This window comes from Phoenix dactylifera, chromosome 7 (genome assembly GCF_051530095.1).
Source record: "Phoenix dactylifera cultivar Ajwa chromosome 7, Ajwa_hap1_PhDact_Kaust_v1.1, whole genome shotgun sequence".
Classification (NCBI taxonomy): domain Eukaryota; kingdom Viridiplantae; phylum Streptophyta; class Magnoliopsida; order Arecales; family Arecaceae; genus Phoenix; species Phoenix dactylifera.
Window position 1 is genome coordinate 14,353,709 of NC_143196.1, and position 26,592 is coordinate 14,380,300.

A 26,592-nucleotide genomic window follows, 5' to 3' on the forward strand; every position below is an offset into this window, starting at 1 on the left:
ATTATTATGTACAAAACACCTACATCCGAAAACATGAAAATAGTTAACCTTTGGTTTTCTGTTTTTCCACAGTTCATATGGTGTTTTCTTTATGATGGGTCTTAATAGAACTCTATTTAATACATGGCAAGAAGTATTAATGGCTTCTCCCCAAAAGTACTTAGGGAGGTTACTTTCACATAACATCGTTCTAGCCATTTCCTCTAGGGTTCTATTTTTCCTTTCCACAACTCCATTTTGTTGTGGTGTCCTAGGTGCTGAGAAATTATGGGTTATCCCCTTTTTACTACAAAATTCATCAAATAATTGATTTTCGAATTCGGTACTATGGTCACTTCTAATAGCTATAACTGAGGACTCTCTAGCATTTGTTACTTCCTTATGGAACTTCTTAAACATAGAAAATGCTTGATCCTTATGCGCTAGAAACATGACCCATGTGTACCTAGAGTAATCATCTACTATAACTAGACCATATTTATTTCCACCTAGGCTTGTTGTTCTAGTTGGACCAAATAGGTCCATGTGTAGTAATTCTAGAGGCCTAGAAGTAGAGACACATTTTATGGATTTAAAAGAGTTTCTAGATTGTTTGCCAAATTGACATGCTTCACATATTTTGTTCTTTTCAAATTTTAATTTTGGCAAACCTATCACGGAGTCTCTTTTAACTAGTTTAGTTATTGTGTCCATGCTTGCATGACCTAACTTACGGTGCCATAACCAACTAGCATCATTTTCTTTAGTTTCATTAACAACTAAACATTGGTTATGTTTTGTAAGGTCTTCTAGATCTACCACATATACATTTCCACGTCTCATCCCTTTAAAAACTAAACTATTATCATTAGGATTTGTTATAATACATAGTGATGGTTTAAACATAACATCATATCCTTTATCACATAATTGACTAATGCTTAACAAGTTATGCTTAAGACCATCAACATATCTAACATTATCTATAAAGGTAGAAGGGGTGATTTGAACTTTACCAATACCAATGATGTGACCTTGGTTGTTGTCTCCAAAAGTCACAGCACCTCCCTTCTTAGCTTCAAGGGTGAAAAATTGATCTTTATCACCCGTCATGTGCCTTGAACAGCCACTATCCAAATACCAGCAGTTTTTGTTGACCTTGGCTGCAAGACACTCCTACACAAGCAAATCATGTCATCTTAGGTACCCAAGTTTTCTTGGGTCCTTCATGGTTAGTCAAGTTGGTTCCTTTTGGAACCCATACCCTTTTATTTTTTCTTTTAGTTTTACTTTTCCTAAAATTACATGCATTTGCTTTATGTCCTACTATTCCACAACAAAAGCAAGTTATTTTCTTAATTTTAGTTTCCCCAGCTTTAACAAAGAAGTTACTAAGAAGTTTTTGCTTATTCCTTGGTTTATACCCTAAACCCGCTTTATTAAATACGGCTCGTTGATTATTAAGTATCATGTTTAACTTTTCAGAACTATATGTGAATTTTTCAACTAAGGGTTTGTATTTGTTTAGTTCTTTAGTTAATGTCTGATTTTCGGTTTTTAGATCATTTAGCTCTTTAGTTAGATCCTTGTTTAAGACTTGTTTATGGTTTTTGAGATCTGAAAATTCCTTTGTTAGTTTCTCAATATCTTTCGTTAAGGTGTTAGTCTTCTTATTAGGAGTTGGTTGCTTGTCTTAAGTTCTAGATTTTCTTTGGTGAGATTATCTTTATCCTTAATTAATGAATCATGCTTATGAATATAACTTTGGTTAGTTACTTTTAGTTCTCTGTTTTTAACATTTATATTCTTATACTCAATCATTAATTCATTGAACGCATCATAAAGTTCATCAAATGTAAAATCAAAATGCGTATCGGAAATTACCTCATTTTCGTTGGCCATGAAACAGAAATTGGCCTTCTCTTCTTGTTCTTCATCCGATGATGAAGATGATGCGTCGGAGTCCGATAGGGTGGTGACAAGTGCCTTCTTCTTCTTGTACTTACTCCCCTTCTTCAGTAAGGGGCACTCTGCTCTTATGTGTCCCGGCTTCTTGCAGTCGTAACACCCAATCCCCTCATTTTCCCTTTCCTTACCTTTGTCTCTGCGGTAGGAATTTGAGGGACCTCTCCTTTGATGATACGTCTTCTTGTGGTTGATAAACTTCTTGAACTTGCGCACAAGAAGTGCCTCACCACCATCTTCCTCATCTTCTTCCTCTTCACTGCTGCTGCTGCAAGACAGGTCCTTGTTAGAAGAAGTAGATTTTAAAGCTATTACCTTTTTCTTATGGGAGGACTCTTCCTCGTTGTGTTGTTTCATGGTAAGCTCATGCGTCATCAGGGATCCAAGGAGCTCTTCAAGTTGAAGCTTGTTCAAGTCTTTAGCTTCTTGGATCGCCGTCACCTTGGCTTCCCACGACCTTGGTAGACACCGAAGGATTTTCCTGACAAGTTCACTGTTAGTATAGTTCTTGCCAAGGCTTTTTAGGCCATTGACAATATCAGTGAACCTAGTGAACATGCTTGTGATTGTTTCATTCGAATCCATTTTAAATAGTTCATATTTATGAACCAAGATGTTTATTTTGGATTCCTTGACTTGATTCGTGCCCTCATGGGTCACTTCAAGTCTGTCCCAAATTTCTTTTGCAGAATTACAAGTTGAAACTCTATTGAATTCATTACGGTCTAAGGCACAATAAAACACATTCATTGCTTTAGAGTTTAGTTGTGCCTTCCTCATGTCATGTTCATCCCAATCCGTTTCTAGTTTGGGTACCTTAACACCCTCTACATATGTGGATGGGATGTATGGGCCATTCACTACAATGGTCCACATCTCATAGTCTTGGGCTTGGATGAATATTCTCATCCTAGCCTTCCAGTATGAGTAGTCGGATCCATTGAAGAAAGGAGGTCTTTGGGTGGACTGACCCTCAATGTGAGAAGATCCAAATGGGGTTGTCATTTTGATCTTTTAACTCTTGAGTGGAAGAGTTTTTGGCTCTGATACCACTTGTTGCCCAGATAGACAACCCAAGAGGGGGGGGGGTGAATTGGGTTTTTAAATTAACTTAGCTAATTAAAACTTTGTGGATGATTAACTAAATACTATAGCCAGTTATTTAATTAAAGCTAAGTGCTGTGAGTAATGTGTGGGGAAGAAGATGAGAAACAATGCACTACAAACACAAAGTTTTATAGTGGTTCGGAGCTAACCCTTGCTCCTACGTCCACTCCCCAAGTCTCACTTGGGAATTTCACTATAACCCCCTTGGATTACAGCCGGTTGTTTTGCAAGCTCACAACCGAACTTGTTGTTTTACGAGCTCACAACGAACTCGGTCGGTTTTCCCAGGCTCACCGACTAGAACCAACCCCGATTGTTTTTCCGGGCTCACAATCAAACCCTTACACTCGTTGGTTTTAAACCGGCTCACCAACCAACCTTAATCCCCTTGATTCAATCCCCCGATTGAATCAAGTAAATACACGAGATAGAAGAAAACAGAAAATAGCTTCTCAAAAAGCAGATTTAAAACAATATAATCGTAAAGGAGTTAGAAGCCCTCAAACGCTTTTAAGATGGTGAAGAGGTGTGGCTTCTGGAACTCCGGTCTCCTTTTGAAAGAGTGATCGACTTGAAAGCAGGAGGAGGAAGCTTTGAATGCTGGGAAGATGTTGGTGGAGCAGTAAATGCAGATCTTCCCTTTTTCTCGTTGAAGAGCACTTAGAGAGCTTGAAGACTTGAATGCTAGGAGTGGAATGTGTGTTCTCTACCTTGCTACAGTCTTCTGTGGCTATTTAAGCCAACCCCCACGGAAACTAGCCGTTACTCTGCTTTTTCTGGCCGTTCTGCACACTCTGCGCAGCCTGACAATGTGACCGTTGGTGGGTTGGAGTCGACTCGCGCGATCAGGAGTCGACTCGGCTGTAGCAGGAGTCGACTCGAGCTTTTCCGGAGTCGACTCGGCAACTGTTCCCAGTTTGAATTAAAGTTGCCGTCTTGACTGGGAGTCGACTCGTCTTGACCCGGAGTCGACTCGCCAACTTCTGGCGCTGACCTGGCAATTTTGGAGTCGGCTCTTCCTCTGTAGTCCATGGATCCAAATTTGAATTTTGTCCACTCGAGTCGACTCGACTGTCCTGGGAGTCGACTCGAATCTCAGAGCCCGAACTCCCGATTCTCTGTCTTTTGGCTCATCCAGTCTTGGAGTCGACTCGAACTTCCTTGGAGTCGACTCGGCTCTCAGTTTCCGAAAGTTGGTCTTCTGCCTTTTGACGTGAAGCTTGTCTTGGAGTCGACTCGAGCTGTCTGGGAGTCGACTCGAATCTCAGAGGCAGTAACATGGTCTTCTGTCTGTCGATGGTCGCACAGTCTCGGAGTCGACTCGCGTACTGCGGGAGTCGACTCGAATCTCAGAGTCCATAAAACGCTCTCTGACTTTTTCTTTGTGTACCGCTGGGAGTCGACTCGCATTCCACTGGAGTCGACTCGAATCTCAGAGTCCATAAAACGCTCTCTGACTTTTTCTGTGTGTACCGCTGGGAGTCGACTCGCATTCCACTGGAGTCGACTCGAATCTCAGACCTGAAAAACTGCTCTTCTGTCCTTCTGTCTGTTTTCAGTCGGAGTCGACTCGTACTGATCAGGAGTCGACTCGAGCTCGTGCCAGTGACCTTGATACGCTTGGAGTCGACTCGTGAAACTCGGGAGTCGACTCGTATCTCAGACATTGGTTCATGCAGACTTCTTAACTTATCCAAAATGCTATGAACCAAGTCTAGAGACACTTGGACAGGATTTTCACTGAAACACTCAATTGAATTCATTAGTAATCACAAGATATACTCAAATGCTTTGAGCTCATCAAAATCAAACGGGGTTTTAATCGATCACTCCACAATATTAATTTCAGCAAATAAGAAGAAGTAAATATGCAAGAAATTAATGCAAGTAAAATAAGCAATGCAAATACATAGAATTTATAGTGATCCGGTGCCAATCCTGCACCTACATCTACTTCTCAAGACTTCTTTCTTAGAAATTTACTATAATCTATAACCCAGATTATAACATAGTTATTTTTCGGGTTCACAACCAAATTTAGTTCTTTTTTTAGACAATCAACCAAAACCTTCAACCGATTGTTTGACGCGGATTCACAATCAACCCAATTAGTTTTTTTAGAAAAATCAACCAAAATCGTAACAATCCAATTTAAGGTTTGGATGAACCTTTCTTCTAAATTTTAATCTTTGAAACTTGTTACAACAAAGAATAAAAAAAATTCAAGCACAATATAGTACAATTCCTAAACATTGAATGCAAAAATAATAAATAGAGCTTGATTGCGTTGGTTGGGTTTGAGTGCTCTTGAAGGCGCTCACCAATCTTAGATGTTAAATATGTGATCTTTTAGCTCGCAATGGAAAGCTCTTGAATGATATTCTCTTTAAAGCTCTTTCTTTCTACTTTCTTTTTCTTACTTTAGTAAATTTTTTTTATAATGCTTGAGCTCTCTTTTTTTTGTGTGGTGTTTCTATGTATTTATACTCTTTAGAGATGGTTGGAATACTTTTCTAGCTGTTAGACAGGTAATAAAGTCATTAAAAGATAAAAACAACCATTCTGATTTATATAAAAACTAGTTATTACTGTTGTCAGATGTAGAGAGGTTAACTCGCTAGTGCTGACTCGAGATTTCTAAGAGTCGACTCATGTTCTTCGAGAGTCATCTCGAACTTGTTGTAACTTTTGCTGTGCTCTGTCTTTTTACAGTGGCCATATGGAGTCGGCTCTCTCAGTTTGAGGTCGACTCGTCTGGTTTTTGGACGACTCTTGTTTTTTTAGAGTCAGCTTGTGATTTCCATTGGTCGACTCTCTAATGCAATAATTTCTTTAGCTCTCTGTCTTTTTTCTGTGGCCATTCAAGAATTGACTCGCTTTTGTCTGATGTCAACTCTTGCTAAGCTGGAGTCGGCTCGTGTACTTCATTAATTAACTCGTCACTACGTTGAATTTATTGGTATTCTATTTATCCTCTGAGATTGTTTTAGGGTCGACTCACGATCTACTAGAGTCGACTTATGAAGGTATATTAGCTAGCGACAGTGTGCTGGGTTTGACTCATTGCAAGCTTGAAGTCGATTGTTGAGGTAGCTCAGGATGAAATTCTCTATCTTTAAAAGTGAGCCTCCAAGGATTGCTTTCATGGCCTTTTGGAGTTCAGCTGCTTGATGTGGAGCTTCGGATAGATGATCTTCACTTGAGAGTCACTAAATACTTTCTTCTTTGCTTTCTGAAATTAATTAATTAAACTCAAGGTTATAGATTAGTTAACTTTTGACTCAACTATTTTGTATTATCAAAATCAACTTTTTTAGGGTCAACATTAGTGTATCGGCTTGTACTCTGCACAACTTACTTAATGACCTATCTTGGAGGGTCTTTCGAGACTTATTATTTGATTAACTTTTGAAAAACTATTGCCGTTCTAGATATAGTGTAAACAATATCAATTAATATTAATTTATCTTTATTTATTTTTGCTTTAGCTTTACTTACTCTAAACTTTATTTACTAGTAAAACTCTATACTTTAAGAATATTGTTAACTTAGATATCTCTAATCCTACCATAGCCTAGACTATACCTTATGCCTATCCCGATTCATCCTTTTCGAACGGTGGTGTGATGGTGGTGAAAGTTCTAAAGGTCAAGACACCTGAACCCAAACTACTCTTCTATCCTCCCTTTAATCATCTCTTTCTAGCTGCTCTAAAAGCCTTTGCACCTATTTGTCTATTTGCCGTTAGACTTATTTTACAATTTTTTTTGGTAAGGTAGTAGGCCAACAAGTTATGGGGCATGCCTGGAGAGACATCAGGAAAACACTCCCACCGCATGGTTAACCCATATAATAAAAGATACCTTGATTATCTTGCCTCTTAGCATAAGCCCACCGTTGTGTGCAAGACAATTCCATTTAAGTGGTACCATGGGCAATCTTTGGACTTTATGGTGGTGATTCGCAACTGATGGGACTCTAAACAAATTGCAAACTAATTCACAATCTTCTATCCAAACGTTTGTCAAAGAGTTCGATATGGGAAATTGTGTTTTATAAGAATCCATGAAAGTTATAAGCCAATAAACTATGGGGGCCAACCATGACAAAAGAGATAATTGAAAGAGTGGTGTGTCATTATGCAGAGCAAAATTTTATCAGCATAGGGGTAATTTGGGGCAACGAAAGTTCCCACATCATGGAAAACTATTATTTATATTCTTGGCACATGATAGGAGCTCAATGTGATAAAAGATAGAGGATCTAAAAAATATTGTACTATTTTATACAAAATATGTTTGTTTTCATTACAAGATATTTTGGGACGATGTAACTTTTCATAAAGAAGATACACCGATGCTTTTATCTCTACTTGAAGGTACTTTCATCCACAAAAATCAAAAGAGAATTGCAGATAAAGTAAATCCTACGTGATGCTGCTAAAATTGAAAAAAAAAGTGAATTTTCATGGAAAACATTTTTATTCATGTAGAGAGAATCATTTCAGAAGTAGACTGATAAATAATAGCGAATTCACCACCATGACCTATAACAAATAACAACAGTAATTTGTAATTCACGATTATTACCTGCAACAAATAACACCATAGATTTCTTAACTAAGTTGCAAACAATTTTTGATTAAATCATAAATTCATGAATAACTGAATAAATTATTTTAGTCAATTAGGCAAAGTTTATTTATTTGTTTAATTATGATTAAGGAGGTGAAGCCTCCAAAAGGGAAGGAAACAAAAACAAGATGAAAATTAGCCCCTATTAAAGACGGAGCGATGGTGTGTGTGTGTGTGTGTGTGTGTGTGTGTGTGTGTGTGTAAAGACAATGATGGAAAATTGGTAGTGCAGAATAACCCAAGAAGATACTGTTGCTAGGGGCCAGACCCGATGTAAAACTTTTTTTTTTTTTTTTTTTGCTAAGACGGGTAGATGATACTTGATGAGTACGGATGCGCCCAATAAATCAAAAAATAGAATATCTCGGAGTGCCAAAGGCAATTCCCTATCCCTAGCCCACAGGATACTACTGGAGTGATTGGCTATATAAGTAGCCACCCAATCCGCAGCCCCATTAGCTTCATGAAAAATATGCTCAGCTTGAAAGGTCCCTCCGTCCCTCACCATTGACCAGATATCTCGGAGCAAAGGGTGGACACAACCGTTACCCCTTGGGCCCCCCAATCCAACTGATGACAGTGGTCAAGTTCCTCTCTAAGACAATAGAGCGAGCCCGTAAAACACACTGGGCGTGATGAAGGCCTGTCCAAGCGGCCCGCAGCTCTGCATCCGAAACCGATATGTTGAAGAGTTGACTACCCTTTGCAGTTACGACCCTGACAGACATATCTCGAATAACAAAACTCGCACTGTCCCTCGTACTTCCGTCCAAGACAGACCCGTCGAAATTGATCTTGAGAAAACTCGAAAATGGGGGCCCTAGGTAGGGGTGGCAAAATATGACTCGACCCGCCAACCCGACCCGTATTCGACCCGCCATAAACAGGTTTGGGTTTGGCCTAAACAGGTTCGAGTCGTAAACAGGTTGATCCGTTTAACCTGTTTATTAATTGGGTCGGATATAGGTTTTAGATGTCTGGCTCTTTAACCCGTATAACCTGTTTAATATATGGGCCTCATTGGCCCTGATTTTATCCCAAATTAAATAGATGGAGGCTAACGATTCCAAGATCCAACGGCTGGGAGCTAGAGATCACCAGATGAAAACCTAACTAAAAGAAGAGAAACCCTAGAGCCCCCGGGCTCTTTCCCTTTTCCCTCCTCTATCTCTCCCTCTCTTCCCCCGACTGCCGAGCCACCGAAGGTCTCCCTCCGGCCGTTGCCCCTTCGTCGAAGACCGGAGCCGGCCATTGTCTCCCTCTACCGATTGTCAGCACTCTCGTCCTCTCAGATCTGACTTTTTCGTGGGATTTGACCTCAGTCCCCTCAAATTCGGCGAACAAACGAGCGGAACAGAGGAAGAGAAGATATGGGATCTCCCTGGGTTTTGAGAGGAGGATGGGATGAAGAAGGAGAAGCAGAAGATTCGGGGATGCCAGACCTTTGATGATGCTGAGGAGGTCGGTGAGGAGGGACTCGACGACGACGACGTGCCGCCGGCGTCGGGGTCGGAGGAGGTGGCCAAGGGTTAGAGGATTTCATCAAGATCTGGAGGGTCGTCGAAGGAGCGAAGGAGGGAGTGGTGGCCGTGGAGGGAGACATGGGGGTCGACGGCCAGGGCTTGCCGCGGTTGGGGTCGTGGGACCTTTTGAGGCGAGGCTTTCGAGAGGTGGGCGGCGGCCGCTGGCGGCGGACGGAGGGGGAGGCGGATGAAGTGAGAAAGGCGGTGTCTTTGGGGCTGGAAGGGTGAGGAAGGAGGTCTTGGAGGAGACGGGTGAGGGAGAATGGGGAGGGGAGGGGAGGGGGTCGAGTCGGTTGTTTAAACGGGTCAAGAAGGAACTATTTAAACATATTAGCTGTTTATTAAACAGGTTAAATGGGTTGGGTTGGGTTACCTGTTTAATAAATAGGTCGGGTTCAGGTTGTAATTTCTGACTTGTTTAATAAATATAGCAGATTCAGATTTATGATTTTTTGATTCGATTTGCATCTGATCCGACCCATTTATGCCTGACACGATCCGATTGCCACCCCTGGGTTTAAAAAAAAATACACCGTACGGAATGTAAAACCTTTTGATGTTGTAAGCCCAAACCTGAAGGTAACCTATTCCTTTTTTAAATTGAAAACGCTTCAAAACGAGTCCCCAAAACTCGCTCTCCTCGCCGGCGTCAAAGAAGTGCCCATCGCCAACCCATGGCTGCGATCGGATGGTACGGACCTTTGATTGATCTATCCAGAGCGGCGTCTTACGTCGACGGCTTCGTCCAGCTCCTCGTCTTCGTCCGCCGGTGTGAACCTATCCAGGTCCGCACATCCTCTTACTATCCCCTTTCATACAGTTATTCCCGTACAATTATCCCGGTCCGCATGCCCTCCTACTATCCCCTATTATCCTCCTATTATCCCTTTGCATACAGTTATTCCCAGGAGGAATCTTTTATACTTCGTTCAGTCTTTTAGGAGTTCTAACAATTCTTTTGAGAGTGCTAGCGTCAAATCATTCTTGTTTATTATAAGCACAGCCAACTACAAACCTCATCTGCTATGATGCTGAAGCGGTCCAAATAACACTTGAATTTGAAAGAGAATAGCGGACGGCTTAGTAAGAAATAAAACTGATAGGATCCCGGGCCTCTGTCAAAGGCAATAAGAGATAGAAAAAGGAAAATGGAGGTAAAATAAGAGATGTTCGATCACTTTGGCATTAAACCTCCAAATCCTTAGGCTTATTTTTTATTAGATTCTTGAAGAAATTATCTAGAGGTTACTCCATTTAAATAGTTTCTATAGAATGAGTTCATAAAAAAAGAAATAGGTAAGGCCTGCTTGGTATTGCTTCTGTTTTATGTTTTTGTTTTCAAAAATCCAAAAAGAAAAATGAACTAAGCTGAAGAAACATGTACAGCGTAACCTTTTTGTTGAGGTTGTTTGTAAAATCTATAGTTCTTTTGGTAGAAAAAAATATCTCTCTCAAAAAAGAGTGAAATAAAAGCAATGGTAAGCAGAAGTTCTGTGCAAATGTTGTCTTCACTAATTTGTAGAGGAACAAAAACCCAATAAACAACAAGAGTATCATACATGCCCTAAATGTGTCCGACAATCCCTAATGTATTGTGAAAGAAAACTCTCCTACCACAAAGGGCAAACTGGCCATTCCCCTGCTCCTCATACCAACCTTGTCTTCCAGATTGTGCTGCAGAGAACCCTGAAAACTTATCTCCTGAAGAATTGTAAAGCTCCTAATATGCATCCTTGGATCTTAGTCGCCAATAGATTATTGTTTTTCATGATATCCAATGAAGATGCCTTGTGGCTGGGTTTTTTATTTCTACATCATATGTGATATTCCCCCAACTACTCTTGCAGGAACAAGACATTGCAAACTTGGCGTCGTTTGATTTTAGGGGGAAAATTAGCTGATGAACAATCAGATCAATGCACTCCTATAAGAAAAACCATGGTATTAGCTTCATTGGGGCGTGGGACATTGGTTGACACTTGCCAATAAAACTATAGGGGTAACAATGCCTAGTTTCAAACTTAAAACTTCACTGATCCTATGGTCGTTTGCTTGCTGCCTCATTCTTGAGTGGGTCTAATAGAGATCATTACACAGTTTTTGAGGAAGATCTTGGTCCTTCAGTTTTTCCATCCACTTGATGCATCTTAGTAGCTTCATGAGTATAGGGAGCACTAAATTATGGAGATAAGCCATTTAAAATTACAAAGAATGTGTTCTTTGTGGAGGAATGTTAGGTGGTATTGTACCATCATGCAACCAAAAAAAGTTGATAGACACATTGGTTTTGGTCTATCTATTATGGAACATCTTGATGGGTTTCTAGGGATCGATTAACCACCTATGTCTAGCCACCCATTTGTGGGTAATAGAAAGTGCTCATATTGGTTTTGTTCTCTGTAACTTGAATATTCTTGACAGAATTGATTGCAAACAATGATTGAAGCATCAAAATTTCCCAAAAAACTGCTGCCTAAAGATGAACAAGGGGCAAAAGTGGGACATTTGAGAGTTGGCCTATCAATACCAAATTCTTCCGTTGTGTAAATGGTAGTTTATCAAATCCATATAGATATCCTACGAACTTGAGTTGAAATTAAGAGGCTGTAACAATCTTGACTTGGCCGCAAACTCACTCTTATTCCTTGACAAGTATCACGTTCTTCAAGAAAGAACTTAAATCCTTCCAAATAACCTTCCAGTAAAATATTTGTTTAGAAGCACTTTTTGGAGCCCAAAAATATTTCTGGATGATATATGGATGTTTCATAAAAAATTTTAATAGCATTCTGGTCCTTTTAGAAGCTAAAAAATCTTTACTTGGTAAAAGCTCCAACAGAGCTTCTCCCAGTGCTTTCTGAAGTCCATCAAAAAGTTGTTTGTATGACCAAAATTTGCTTGAACTTTTTAGTTATTACATTTAGATTAAAATACTTTACACTAGACAAAAATACAGATTAAAATATTTATATTAAAATAAAATATATAAATTATAGATTAACAATATTTCAAACTATATTATATTAATATGAAAATAATATTATAATATAATATTTACCAAAATAATAGTATCATATTCATATATTATAATAATATTATACTATGTAATAATATACTAACATGTAGTAATAATAACTAATACTTACATCTTATATTATACTATGTTATATTATTATAAAAGTATTATAATATATGATATTATCATAATATATTATTATTTTATTTTATTAAACTATATAATATTATGTTATATAATATTGTAATATATTATATTATATCATATGATATTGTAATATGCTGTGTTATATTATACTAATATTATGACAATACTATGTTACTATCATTATTATATCATAATAATCATATTTTAACAGTATAACATTATTATATTCTTATAATATTATAATGTTATGTTATAATATTATACTATTCAAAAAAATAATTTAAATTAAAAATATGTTATAATAACAGTTCTTGTTTAACAAAATGTTAAAAATTGAAAGTACTATGCAATATCCTTTATTTCTATTTTCTCGTTCTAAAAGCACTTAGTTTGGTTACCAAACAAATGCTAAAGTTCTATAGTACTTTAAAAATATAGTTATCAAACAACAAATAATTTTTATTTACAAGCTCTACTAGCGAAAGTTTTACTTTCGAAAGCTTTAGTGACAATATATCTACTACCAACAAAAATCCCAAATAAGGTGGTCAGTCTTTTTAGCACTCTTTTTTTTTTTATTTTAACCTTAACCATGAACTAAACTTTCTTATTCCATCACCAAGTTTTCTTAATGGATGGCCCTTTCTCTTTGATTTTCCTAATATCTCTATGGTCACTTTTTTAGTACTGTTAGTCATCTTTTCCCATATGATATTAATTTTTTCATCTATGTCCCATTTTCTTTTGTTCAACATTTCCATACCTTACCATACTGGTACCGAACGGGCATGCAGTATGGAAGATATACCGAGACTTGATACGTCAAATCGGATATTATACCGGGTGTACCGACATTGAAATAGGATGGTACTGGTACGAGATCATTTGAAGAAAAAGCGATGAATACATCATCGATATGGTTAGTATACACTATGGGTAAGTAGTTGATTCAAATTGGTTAAAAGAAAGATGGTGCCCCACACCTATACTAGAAATGTTTTCTATTGGAATGGTGCATTATTGTATCGAACCGGCAGTGTCATTGTTTATAAAAGTAGTTGCTACTAATACTTGGTTTTGGCCCAAAATTGCTATGCCAAGTATCATAGTGACACTATATTAGGAAAAAAATCTATTATAGCAGTTGCTATGCTATGAGTTTTTCAAATCAAGTGAATTATGCCATAGCTGGTTGGGCTAGTTTCCAACTAGATTGGTTTAGCAATTAGCGGGTCCAACAAGTTATTTAAGCATGGGTTGGTCTAGTTAATTCCTGCCCTAGCTGAACAAAGTGTGGAAGAGAAGAGGAAAAAGAGAAGTGAATTATAGGGCTGTTAACGAGCCGAGCCGAGCCCGAGCCTCCGCAGGCTCGGCTCGGCTCGTTTCACCAATTCCCCGGCTCGGGCTCGGGCTCGATACCGAGCCCAGTATTGGGCTCGGGCTCGGGCTCGGGCGGCACAGCTTGGGCTCGGGCTCGGGCTTGTAAAGCTCGTTTGCCCGAGCCTGAGCCCGAGCCCGAGCAGCGAGCCCGAGCCCTATCCCCGTCCCTGTCTCCGTCGGAGAGAAGAACGAGCAGCCGCCAGCCGAGCTCGGTTCCGACGGTTCGTCGTGGGAGAAGAATGAAGGAAAGAAAGAAAAGAAGAAGAAGAGAAGAAAGAAGGATAGAAAGAAAGAAATAAAAAAAAAGAGAGAGAAGAATGGACTCACCTCGTCGCGTGCGGCGGCCGCCGGCTTCGGCCGCAAGCACCGCCGGCACGGGCGTCGGCCGCAGGCACGGTCGAGGACGCCACGGGCGCTGCGGCTCGGCCGCGGGCGTCGCCGGCCGTGGCCCGACCCTCCCGTGCGAGGAACTCCCCTCCTCTGTCGCAGTCTCGCCGCCGTCGCCGGTGGAGGAGTCTGCAAAGAGGGGAAAAGAGAGAGAGGGAGAAACGGAGAAGAAAGAAGGGGAGGGACAACCCTATCCAGTCTCCGATCGAAACCTCCTTCACTGGCAGCGGAAGGAGGCAGCGAGCCAGCGAGGCATCGGCGGCGGAGGAGGAAGGCGAGAGGGGAGGGGACACCCGGAAGAAAGGAGGGTAGGGACACCCGGAAGAGGGGAGGGACAACCGGAAGCTTCTGGAGAAACCCAGAAGAAAGGAGAAGAAAAAAAAAAGAAAGAGGAGGTGGGAGGGAAGGATTAACGGATTGGGTTTGGGTTAACGGGCTAAATCCGAACCCGAACCAATCCAATTCGATTTATAGAAATTAAATGGATTTGGGTTAGCTCGGGTTGGATCTGATTTAAATCCAACTGGGTTCAATCAGATTGGGATTTAAATTGATTAAACCAAATAAAATTTAATTGGGTTGAGTCCAAATTTAATTGGGACCCAATTAAATTGTTAATTGGACTGAGCCCTCTTTTGGGTTCGTTTGGGCTCGCGAGCTGCTCGGGCTCGGGCTCAGATTTAAACGGGCCTCATTTTGGGCTCGGGCTCGGGCTCGTTTGACTAACGAGCCGAGCTCGAGCTGGGCTTTTACCGAGCCGGGCCCGAGCCGAGCCCGAGTAGCTTGGCCCGTTGACAGCCCTAGTGAATTATGTCTTATGATCATGGATATCTTTCTTCAACAGTTGATCTTATGTGATTTTGGACATTTTTATATTATGAGTGATATTCTTATGCTTAGTGGATGATGATATTTATCATTAGATTGTGGACCTTTATATTATATGGATTTTTACATGAAATTATGAAGTTTGGTGGATGATTTATTGCATTGCCTTATGCTTTTCTCATTATTTTATATGAAGTTGATGTTAAGCATGGATTGCCAAACCTTGCCAAACTAGCCGATTCGGGATGTACCAAACCGGACTTGTTGGGGACTGGCATGGTTCACTTGATTAAATTGAGATGGGAATAGAACTCTCTCGAAATCCCTCGAAAGCTGGTTCTGGCACAATAGTCCTTGATTTTACTAACATTGATTGCTTTAGTCCTCATGTAATGAAACGCTACCGCCATCATATCTTGTCTTGTGCCTTGAAGGGCATTATTCCTCTCCCAATGTGCAATTGCAGTGGAAGTGTTAAGTGATGCCTACTTGTGCTTATCTTTTCCATGCATTTTCAGGCTATAAATCCATGAAATGTCTATCTTGTCAAGTAGGTTGGAAGTTAGAATATATTCCTGCTAGGTAGCATGCCACTTGCTGCTAACTGGACTCATTCAGGTACAATGAATTGATTGCTTGTAGAACTTCATTAAGCAGTTTTTCTCTCCTCTAACATTGCTTCAAATTATGGAATTTTCTCATATATATGCATCGCATGTTCATCCAAAAGAAATTGCTTTCGTAGCTTCATTTTCATCTAATCTTCCAAAAATGTTTTTACATTGCCTTGTTGCGTTCCACAATAGAAGTTTATACCTCTTATCTTCATCTTTATGCACAACACCTTCTCTCTCATGCCATTTGCTTCTAGTCTAAATAAGTTCTCAACATTGGCCATCCAGTCCAAATTTTTCAGCATGCATGCATTTAAAACTAAGACCTGTCTCCCTCATTATATTCAAGTGCCATCTCTATTTGGAACTCATGCATGTGTTGATCCTGTCAAATGTGATGAAAATAAAAAAAATGTTGCACTAGAAATGGTATGCAGTTATTGAATCTTCAAAATGTTGAATCCAATTGAAAATTTCATCCTTGTGAGATCATTAAGGTAGAATCCATCAAACGATTAATTTTGATCAAAGATATTTCATTTCATTGATCTACGTCATTAAAATTGGATGTTCCAACATCCTGAGATCCATTGAACATGGCCAAGAGAATGGTAGTTGGGTTTTCCATCAAAATTCCATCAATATGAAATTTTCAAAGGGTGTAGAACCTCTTAAGACCATTAAAATGATGGTCAGAAATGCTTTGTTGCTGCCATACAAACTTTGGTTTCTTTTTTTAATGAAGATTAGTCAGAACATGGTTTGTTCCTGCAAACACTAGCTGAATGTATGTAAGGCCATTTGATTTTTTTGCTGAAATTACTAAAACTCCAAACTCCAGCCATAATTGATATGTTTTGGCTGAGACTTCAGACCATGAAGTTAACCAAGGTTTAAGGTTCCAATGGTATGGTGGGTATTGTTCTGACAGAAAAATAATACATTGATAGGTGCGGGACACTAGTTTTCTCTTGAACTAGGACATATTGACTTCTCTGGATGCGTCCTGAAATGGACAGGATGGAAGGGGACATTATTTTCTTTTTTTCTAATTGTTAAAACTAAGGTTCACCGTCTCGGTACCGAATCCCATACCGGTGCCATACTAGCACAGTGCTGGTATGGTACAACACAGAGTTTTTTTGACGTACCGAGCGTCAGTACGCCACCCATACCGGATACCGATACCGAACCGGTACAGTACGATACGCTTCCGTACTATTCGGTCAGGCCGGTATGGTATACCATGGTTACGATTGTTTCTGTCTTTCCGGACCATACTATCTTGTGCCAGTTCTAAACCATTCTAGCAGAAAACAAATATGGGGCATGGTATTGAGATTTAAACCCTTTCGTTTTACTGAAATTTTAAGTTTTAACACTTCTCTTTATTGCTTATGCATTCTGTTGTTAAAATGCAAATTGGATTGACATGTGCGCTGATTTTCTCTAGAAACAAAGTGCTTCAAATAAAGGGACATTATTAAAGACCAAGATTGAAGTTGGTGATGATACAAGATCAAATTTCTTGGTATCTCTTTGGCCGAAGCATATTGGATCCATGATAGGTACTGGTGATGTCATATTAATACAAAGTGAGCAGCTGCGAACCCTTAAATTTCTCGATTTAATATCATTCTTGTATTTTAAGTTCAAAGATGCAATATAAAGCACATCAAAAGAGGTTTGTACATAACATTACTTTGTTATCGTTAAATACTAGCCATGTGAAGCTCTTATAGATTTGTTTTTAATGCTTTTGTTATCTTTTAATTGATGTTACTAATGAATATAATTGTTCATTTTTCTTGGTATATTGAGAGTGCTTATAAAAGCTTTTTTCATATTTTATGTCCCTCACATGGGATTTTGCCTTCTTTGGAATATTTGTATTTTGTATAGTTATGTAGATTGACCATTCTGATTGAAATAACGTGTTGCCCAAGGTGACAACCCAAGAGGGGGGGGTGAATTGGGTTTTCTAAAAATTATGTTCCCTAATTTTTACTTTGAATAGAATGCAGCGGAATAATAAGATGTTATTTACTTAAGCTCTAGGCAATTACAAGTAAAGCAGTGGAAGATTAAGCTAGAGCAATTATACTATGGCTTTAGGGTGCAATTGATCTAACATTAACTTATAGTTGTATGATCAATTTTAATCTATGTGTATGGTAAGAATGGAGTGGAAGCTAAGCAAATCACTTATAACTCTATAGAAACAAATCTAGAGATATTACACAATCAAGCATGAATGGAAGGCATGAAATACAAGAGATAAAGCATCACAAACACAAAGATGTATAGTGGTTCGGTGCACCCCAGCACCTACATCTACTCCCCAAGATCTCTTGGGAATTTCACTATAATCCCTTAGATTACAGTCGGTTGTTTTACAAGCTCACAACCCAACTTGTTGTTTTGCGAGATCACAACGAACTCGGTCGGTTTTCACAGGCTCACCGACTAGAACCAATCGATTGTTTTCACGGGCTCACAATCCAACCCAGTTGGTTTTCCCAAAGGCTCACCAACCACAACCTTACAATGATTGTTTTCCGGGTTCACAATCAACCCGGTTGGTTTTCCCCAAAGGCTCACCAACCACAACCTTACAACGTTGGTTTTTCCCTTTGGCTCACCAACAAACCTTAACCCCTTGATTCAATCCCTTGATTGAATCAAGTTACAAGATATTAGAACAAGAGTTTAAATCAAATACAAGCTTCTCAAATAAGCAAATATAGCAAATGTAAATAAGTAAAGAAAAGAGAAGAAGCCCTCAAACTAATTTGTAGATGGAGGAACTCGGCTTCTTCTTCACTTGCCCCCTCTTCTGATTTTGCACGAAGTAGAGGATCTCCGAGGCAGCACACGGATGGAGAGGAAGCTTTGGGATTCACTTGGATGCTCTTCTTCTCTCTATTTTACTTTGAATGGCCCTTTTGTGCTTATGGAAGATTTTCCTTGTAATCTCTTTCAAATCTCTTCCCTAAATGTTTTCTCCCACTTCCATACCTTCTCCCCTAGCTCTTCTCTTGATTTTATAGCTTTAGAGGGAGTCTCAACAAAAATCTAGCCGTTAGAGACAAAAATAGAGCCGTTGGAATCAAGAAAAAACTAGCCGTTATGCCTCCCAGCGTGCTCGAGTCGACTCGGCTGAAGTAGGAGTCGACTCGGCTGAAACAGGAGTTGATCTGTGAATAGTAGTCTGCCGGCACTGTAGCTGGGAGTCGACTCCTGAAGTTGGGAGTCGACTCGAGATCACTGTAGCGCAGAAAATCAACTCTCTGTCTTTTTGTTTGTTCTCAGTCGGAGTCGACTCGTAGAGTCCCGGAGTCGACTCGAGCACTGTTCCTTGAAACTCTAGAGTGCCAGAGTCGACTCGAAACTTCCAGGAGTCGACTCGAGGACTATTCTTTTGAATTTTTCTTTGAATTTGCTCCTTCAACTTGAATTCTTTGAACTTGAAGCTTGGGCCAATGAATTGTAGCTTTCTTCCAACTTTTCTTGAGAACTTTGGAGGCCTTCTTGTATTCTTCCAACTTGCTATGTTCCTTGCAAAATAAATATCTTTCTCCTTGCAACACAAACATTAGTATTTATACTTCAAGGTTTTGTGATCATCAAAATCAATCTTTGAATCAATCTTTGGGTCATCAGTCTCCCCCTTTTTGATGATGACAAAACTTGGAGTATATGCAATATAAAAGATATTGTTTTCTAGAAGTAATACATAGCAAAGTTGCATGAAGTAGAAAACATATATATTTAAAAAACATACTTCATGATAATGCTTTAGATTTAATCAACTTAAGATAATCAATATATGTCAATTCCAGCTGATTTGTATTCAATTCAAAACATAAAGCATTATGAGCATATACTTAGATATTTCTCCCCCTTTTTGACAACATCAAAAAGATAGGGAAACATTAAGCACAAAGATCAGAATACTCATATATTTCTTTTCCTTATTGTACTCTGATTTGAATGTTAAATTATTGCAAGGATATGAATCATATAACTCAAGGCAATAATATTGGAATCAGATTAATGAGCACAGATCAGAGCCAATTAAGATAATTTCAGAAAAGAACACATTAAATGTGATTTCAAGAAGTTTTCTAATTTGATACCACAGATAGTTTTCTATTCAAGTGTAGGTGGAATCTTCCTTAGGTTAATCCAAGAAGTACTACAAATGATATTCAAAGAAAATACGAGTGGAAATCTAACCTCTCTTCAATAATAAGTATGAAAGCTTGTTCATTTAAGACCTTTTGCCCAATCTATTAAGTATTTTATCAAACATGAGAGCAATTTTAGTTAATTTTCAGAGTAAAAGATCAAAACTTATATATTTGAGAGACATATCATCATGTTGGATCATTAATTTTTAATGTCTTCAAAGTTTTTTTATTCCTTTAGAAAATAAGCACAATTTGATACATATATAAAAATATGAATTGGCACAGAATTGACGTTCTAAAGAGCAAGCTAATTAGGACTTATTAGTGAATTTCAAAATAAATTTTCTAAGAGATACTCAAGACCATTCAACACGTTATTCTCCCCCTTTGTCATTAAGTTAAAGGCTCTTAAGATCAACTTGCAATTTGGTTCATGATTTATGCATAAGATATACTAACCAAATAACACGCCTCAAGGTGTATCATAAAGGTTTTCAGATTTAAATTTCAGATGATACATATTGGAGAGTATTAGGATCACTTTTCATTTAGTATTCTTTCTCTCTCCTTTATAAATTTATGCAATTAAGTTCCATCAGACCTCTCCTTCTGAAATTTTCTTTCTCCCCCTCAATTGATCATTCCATCTAAGAGTTTTAAAATTTGAAGATAATGTTCAATAAAATCGTCAATCTCAAAAATATATTTTCTATAAGTTTCAGCTTATTTTCACAAGACTCAAGGTTTGAGATAAGACAACCTTTATAGAACTCATTTCAAGGTAATTAAAGCATGTCTTGCAATATAAGGAGGTTCATCAAAATCAATCCATAAAGTGCAAGGTATGCATCAAATTGAAGTGACTTTAGGATAAGATACTGAATATCTAAAGCTCCCCCTTAAAAGATGCATTCTTCTTTAATCTTTCTTTTCTTTTGTCGAATTTCAGATTTTAATGATAAACGTGAATAGAGCTGAAACTTTATGATATCAAGAATGTAGAGTGATCTAGAAATATTCACAATTTATAGTAATCACTCTTTTTAATCTTTTAAGAACAAGTTATGCTTTCTCCTAATCTTAGAGAAAATGTATGAAAATATTAATCAAAAGTAATTCATTTGAAGCTTAGTTTCTTTCAAAAGCATTTACATTTTCTTTCTTTTAGATCATTCACTCTATTGATGAAAGTCTTTAATGATATAGGAGAGAAAAAACATATAGATGATCATGGAAGTATATGTATTTATAGAACTCAATTTCTTAATCACAATTTTTCAGCAATGTATACATGAAACTCAATAAATTTTTAAATATTAAAATAAAGTCATATATTTTAAAAATATTTACTTGCAATCAAGGTCATTGAAAGACACATCATTTAGACCAATATTGGTACATTTTAATGATAAGAAAAGATATGTTTCGGATGCGTATCGGAGCAATCAAAATAAATTCTGTTTTTCTTACATTAACATTTTATTTAGTAATCATATGGAGTTTAAGCTTTTATACAAAATCAAATTTGGAATTTCATAAAGATTTTCAATAGAGGCCTTTTAAGTCATAATTTGAGATATGTATCTTTCACATTGTGGCTCATCTTAAATTATTATGATTGAAAAATACATATTTCAATACCATTAAAGCACTTTCAGAATCTTTGTGTTTAATTTTGAGTTTCGATACAAAATAAAGGATATTTTAACAAGTATTAGGACATTATGTATCAAAGTTAGGCGAGTAGAAAGATAGATCAAAATCAATTTATTTTCCCTAAATAGAGATATTCTTCTCTTCTCCTTTCTGCAATTTTATTTAGCTTTCAGATTTTAACAATGATTGTGAATGACAAATCTGAAATTTCTTTTCAATAAAAACTAAACAAAAGATGTTATATAGCAATTCATGCATTCAATCAAATTGTCCAAGTATGAAACATTACAAAATATTGAGAACCCATAAATCAAGACATCATACTATATGCAAAATATATTAAGTGTTAAGTCATGCATTAAAATAATAATAACAAGCATGTCAAGGATCAAAGTCAGTTCTTTTCAAATACACTCCCCCTATTTAAATATCATCTTGCATTGACTTCATCCTTATGGTGTGTTTCCAAGTGACTAATAATTAGACTTGATTCTTCTTATATATTTTCATTTACTTTGTCTTTCATTTTCAACTTTCTTATGCTTTATATTCTATTTGCTCCCTATCCGGTGGAGTTGGGAAGGGGCACGAGGTACTACCACTAGCCTCCCTCTTGTGCCGTCCCTAATATGCCCTACACCGAATAGTTGGGTCAAATAGTGCCGGATACTACCACTAGCCTCCCCATTGGCACCATCCCTATGATGAGCAATATAGAAGGATTAAAATGTTTGCTTCGAATTCTCCCTGTTTAAGTGTAATTAATTATGGATTTTATCCCTTCCAAATGTGCCAAATATATTATGCTTGTTTTACTTTTCCTTAAGATTGGAGTATTTGCCTTTGCTTAGATTCTACACCTCTTGAATAATATTCATTTTCTTTTCTTTATCTCTCTCTCTTTTTGTTATTCTCAAGTAATTTACATGAAAGAGCAGAATAAAGAATTAATCTTGTGTATCATATATATGTATATCATGCAAACAACATTTTTATTATGCTCATGGATTCATAACTTCTCACAAGTTATTTTACATCAAACTTTTAAGCATATACTTGTGTATTTCATGGTTATGATATAGGCAAAGAAATCATTTAGTTTAGGCAAACCATGAAACAATTTCTAAGAGCATAAGTCAATCAATATGTATAGAGCTATGATATCAAAAGTTAATAATTAAAGAACTTAATCATGCCATAATAAGACTTAAGTTGTTGACTTTGCTCAAGAAGTATCTAGAATTACCAATCCATTCTGCATTCTTCAGTCAAATACCTACTAGATTTCTTATGTATGAACCTTTGGCTGAAGAAGGTCCTCTCTCTTGTTTGCAAGTGAATGTTTATTGTATCTTACATGGAGATATCCTTCAAGTTGAGATCTCTCATTTTCTTGCTCAAGGATCCTGCATTATTAACAAACTCCTTTTCTTTTTTGAAAGAAAGTCATTGGTTTCTTCAAGATACAAAACATTCATCCAACATATTTTTTTTTTTAACTAGATGACTCAATATAAGATATGACAATAGTTGAATATTGAGTCACTTTACGCCAGAGATTGCCTAAATATAAGCAAGCACATATCACTTGAACTAAAGAGATAGTTTCATTAACCAAGATGGTTCAAGGACAAGTATGTGAGGCAATAGGAAGTTTTATCAAGGTCAAATCAATTTCTCAAAAACGATTTAGTTTAGATTTTATTTGCTTAAGATAATTATTAATAAGACATGCTAGCTAAGTTTTAATCAACTTATCTTAAACAGTTGTTTCTATCAAAATTCAGATTATGATTTATTTGTTATCAATAAAATATGATTCATTAAACTTAGATTGAAGGCTTGCACAAGTGCACATAATGAGCATACAATCTGGTCTACTAGCTGTATGATAAAATAATTATTCTATCATGCTTCACTACAGCTTTAAAATAATAGATCTACTTTGCTCATCCTTTTCAAATTCTACAAGATGGGGTTATAGACATACCTTCTTCATGCCAATCTTCTATAAGAGTTTTCTTGTGGACTAACTTTGGTCAATGAAGATCCCCTTTCTTGTTTGTCTTAATTTGGAGTTTGAGAGAAGATGTTAATTCATTCATCATACGTATTTCAAACTCACCTTACATGAGCTCAGTAAAATCTTCATATAACTCTTCATTAGTAGAACCAAAAATGATGTCATCAATGCATATTTTGGGCAAATAAGATATCACAAATTCTTCTTTTTGATGTGTAGATTTATCACTATTACTTTCTATCAAAAAGGTTACTTAAGCTTTTATATTATGCTTTTGATGCTTGTTCCAAATTATATATTGCTTTATCATATTTATAATGAGTGTTTTCAAATATGGTGGTTATTTAACATATATCTTCTTTAATAAAGTAAGCATATAGGAGTCCATTCTACACACTCATTTGATAGAATATAAAGCTCATAAAGCAAGCAAATAATAATGGTGATCTTTACTTCTAATCATGCAAGAATCAAGATCTATTTCATCTTCTAAGCAAACAATTTTTCTTCATTAAATGTATTTCTGAAAAACTCAATTTGGTTATAATTATTAACAAGTTTTTAGATTGTTATATGTAAAAGATTAACCATATACATATATAATTTAATTTTAGTATTTTGATAATAAATCAGTAGTCTCATAAAGAATAAGATACCTTGATATTTTTGCACCTAAAAACTTTTCATTGAATACTCTATATGCATTGCTTGATGAATGATATCCAAGGGTAGACATATCTCTATCAGATTTGGCATTATTTTCATATGAGCATATTAAGCATAACATGTACGACTGAAAAATGTGAAAGATATGCAATGGTTCATTTTCCATTTTTTCAGAAGATCAAAAGGAGTTTTCATCAAAAAATAGATCTAATAGAAATCATATGTATGACAAGCAGTGATGATAGTTTTTTTTAAAAATTATTTAAGTAGATGACTATCATACACAATTGTCTTTTTCATTTCTTCAAGAATTCTATTAACCCTATTTTACTTAAGGTGTCCTTGGTGCTGAAATAATTAATTTCTGTATAAACTTTATTAGGATTTTGGTTTTCAACATTGTGCCATGATACTCTTTATCTTCACAATTTGGAAACCTTTATCATTTGAAACATTTTTACATGATTTAGCAAATACAGAAAATATTTTAATTTTATTTGCCAAGAACAAATCCAATGTAAGCTTTTGAAAACTTAGTGATGGAAACAACAATTTAGAAATTGATTTTTGTTTGTTTCCTTAGTTAGCATGCATAGCAAACTTTGACCTTTCAGAAGATAATCTAAGTAAGCCAATGGCAAGGTCTTTTGAGATTAAGTACATACTAGCATGAGTTGATTTTATATGCCAAAGATGGTTTCTTTAATCTTGGTATTCATAGTGCATATATTCAAAAGCACACCAAGTACACATTATCATATCTATGATCAATAAACAATAATGCCATGGATAAAAAACTCTCAATCAAGCATATAGAGAATTCATAGAGTTATTTTTAATAAATTGATTAATCATTTAGCAACTTATCCAATAGTGAGTAAAGTATACTATAAAATGAAGTGATTTGATTATATTTCCAAAAGTATTTTCTATATCATAAAATTGATCAATACTTGCAATTCATATTTTAATCAAATACTAAGGCAAAAATAATGATGAGATGCAAGGATTACTGATTTCATTATTATTATTATTATTATTTTTTATTTAAAAATTACTTTTCATAAGTATGTTTTAAGTTTCATTTTTTTTGACGTGTGTCTAGAACACCCATTTGTATGAAAGTTCTATTTGTTCCATGGGTATCTTGGCACACCTATGTCTACATCCTCATATTTTTATTTTGGGTACCCAAGCTTGCTTGGGTCCTTGAGAGTTAGGACATATGGTTTCTTTTGGAACCCAAATTTGTTTAATTGTAATATCTTTACTACTTGATTTAATTATGTTAGAACGATAGGTAAAGTTGTTATGTCCTTTCTTTTCATGTTCGAAATATGTTATCTTATTTAATGGTTTGCTTGATAAATTCAAAACATTTTTCTTTAGGGATTCATTGCTAAGTGAAGGAATCAAGCCAAATTTTGATTTATCAAAATCAGCATGTTGGCTTTCAAACATCATTTTTAATCTTTCTGAACTTACAGTGAACTTGTTAATAAGAGATTTCAGTTGGTTAACTTCTTTACTCAAGTTTTGGTTTGTTTTGATTAAGCTATGATTTTTCTGAATCAATTCTTCTGAATTTAACCTTAAGCTTTTATTTTCAGAATTTAGTTTGTCTTGTATTTCAGCAATAGAATTTCTTTCTTTTGAAATTTGCAAATTTAGCTTTTTAAGATTTTTATTTTTCATAGCTAATTTTCTACATTCACCATACAAATCATGGAAAGCATTTAAAAGTTCATCATAAGAAAATTCTTCATGAAATTCACTAGATTCAGATTTTACTTTATTTTCTAGTGCCATAAAACATAAGTTAGTTACCTCTTGTAGTTCATTGTTGCTTCTAGCTTTCTTGCTTTTTATCTCTTTCTTCCTTTCTTCTTGCTTCCTCTTCTTTGACTTTAGGAAGCTTTTGAATTTTCTTGCTGTTATTTCTTCCTCGAGTCGACTCGAGTTTACATGGAGTCGACTCGACTGACTTGAGAGTCGACTCGAGATCTTCGGGAGATGTCTCGTTCTCAGAGGCCTAAAAGATGATTCTCTGTCTTTTGAATTGTTCTGCCTCGGAGTCGACTCGGGCCTTGTCGGAGTCGACTCGGCTAACTTGGGAGTCGACTCGGAACTACTTGGAGTCGACTCGTTCACAGGGTCTTCAAGAATGTGTCTCTGCCTTTCAGACTGTTCTTCTCTAGGAGTCGACTCGGACAAACTGGGAGTCGACTCGGCTACTGTGGAGGATTCTGCAATCTCATTGTTAGTATGCAATTGAAGCACATGTGAGCTAATCTGAGATTTATCATAAATATTTTCTAAAGTATCCCAGATCTCCTTAGCAGATAAGCATGCAGAAATTTCATTAAACTTCGTTTCATGAATAGCACAATATAATATGTTCATAGCATTAGCATTCAATTGTGCTAAGTCCTTTTCATTAATAGTTTGAGAGAGTGTGTGAAGGTCATTTATTA

The 26,592-nt window shown here is 36.7% G+C and overlaps 1 protein-coding gene across 3 annotated transcripts in view; it reads left to right on the forward strand.

Moving 5' to 3' along the window:
- Positions 1-9,796: 9,796 nt before the first annotated feature.
- Positions 9,797-26,592, forward strand: part of LOC103697260 (uncharacterized) — a 54,938-nt gene continuing 38,142 nt past the window's right edge. The window contains exons 1-3 of one of the 3 annotated variants that reach the window (XM_088701257.2): positions 9,823-9,993; positions 13,166-13,290; positions 17,034-17,175. In XM_088701257.2, the coding sequence (XP_088557383.1) occupies positions 13,288-13,290; positions 17,034-17,175 (145 nt within the window). In that variant the 5' untranslated portion in view covers positions 9,823-9,993; positions 13,166-13,287. Of the gene's footprint in view, positions 9,994-13,165; positions 13,291-17,033; positions 17,176-26,592 lie in introns of all 3 variants that reach the window. The other 2 variants (XM_088701255.2, XM_088701256.2) reach the window with 2 other exon arrangements.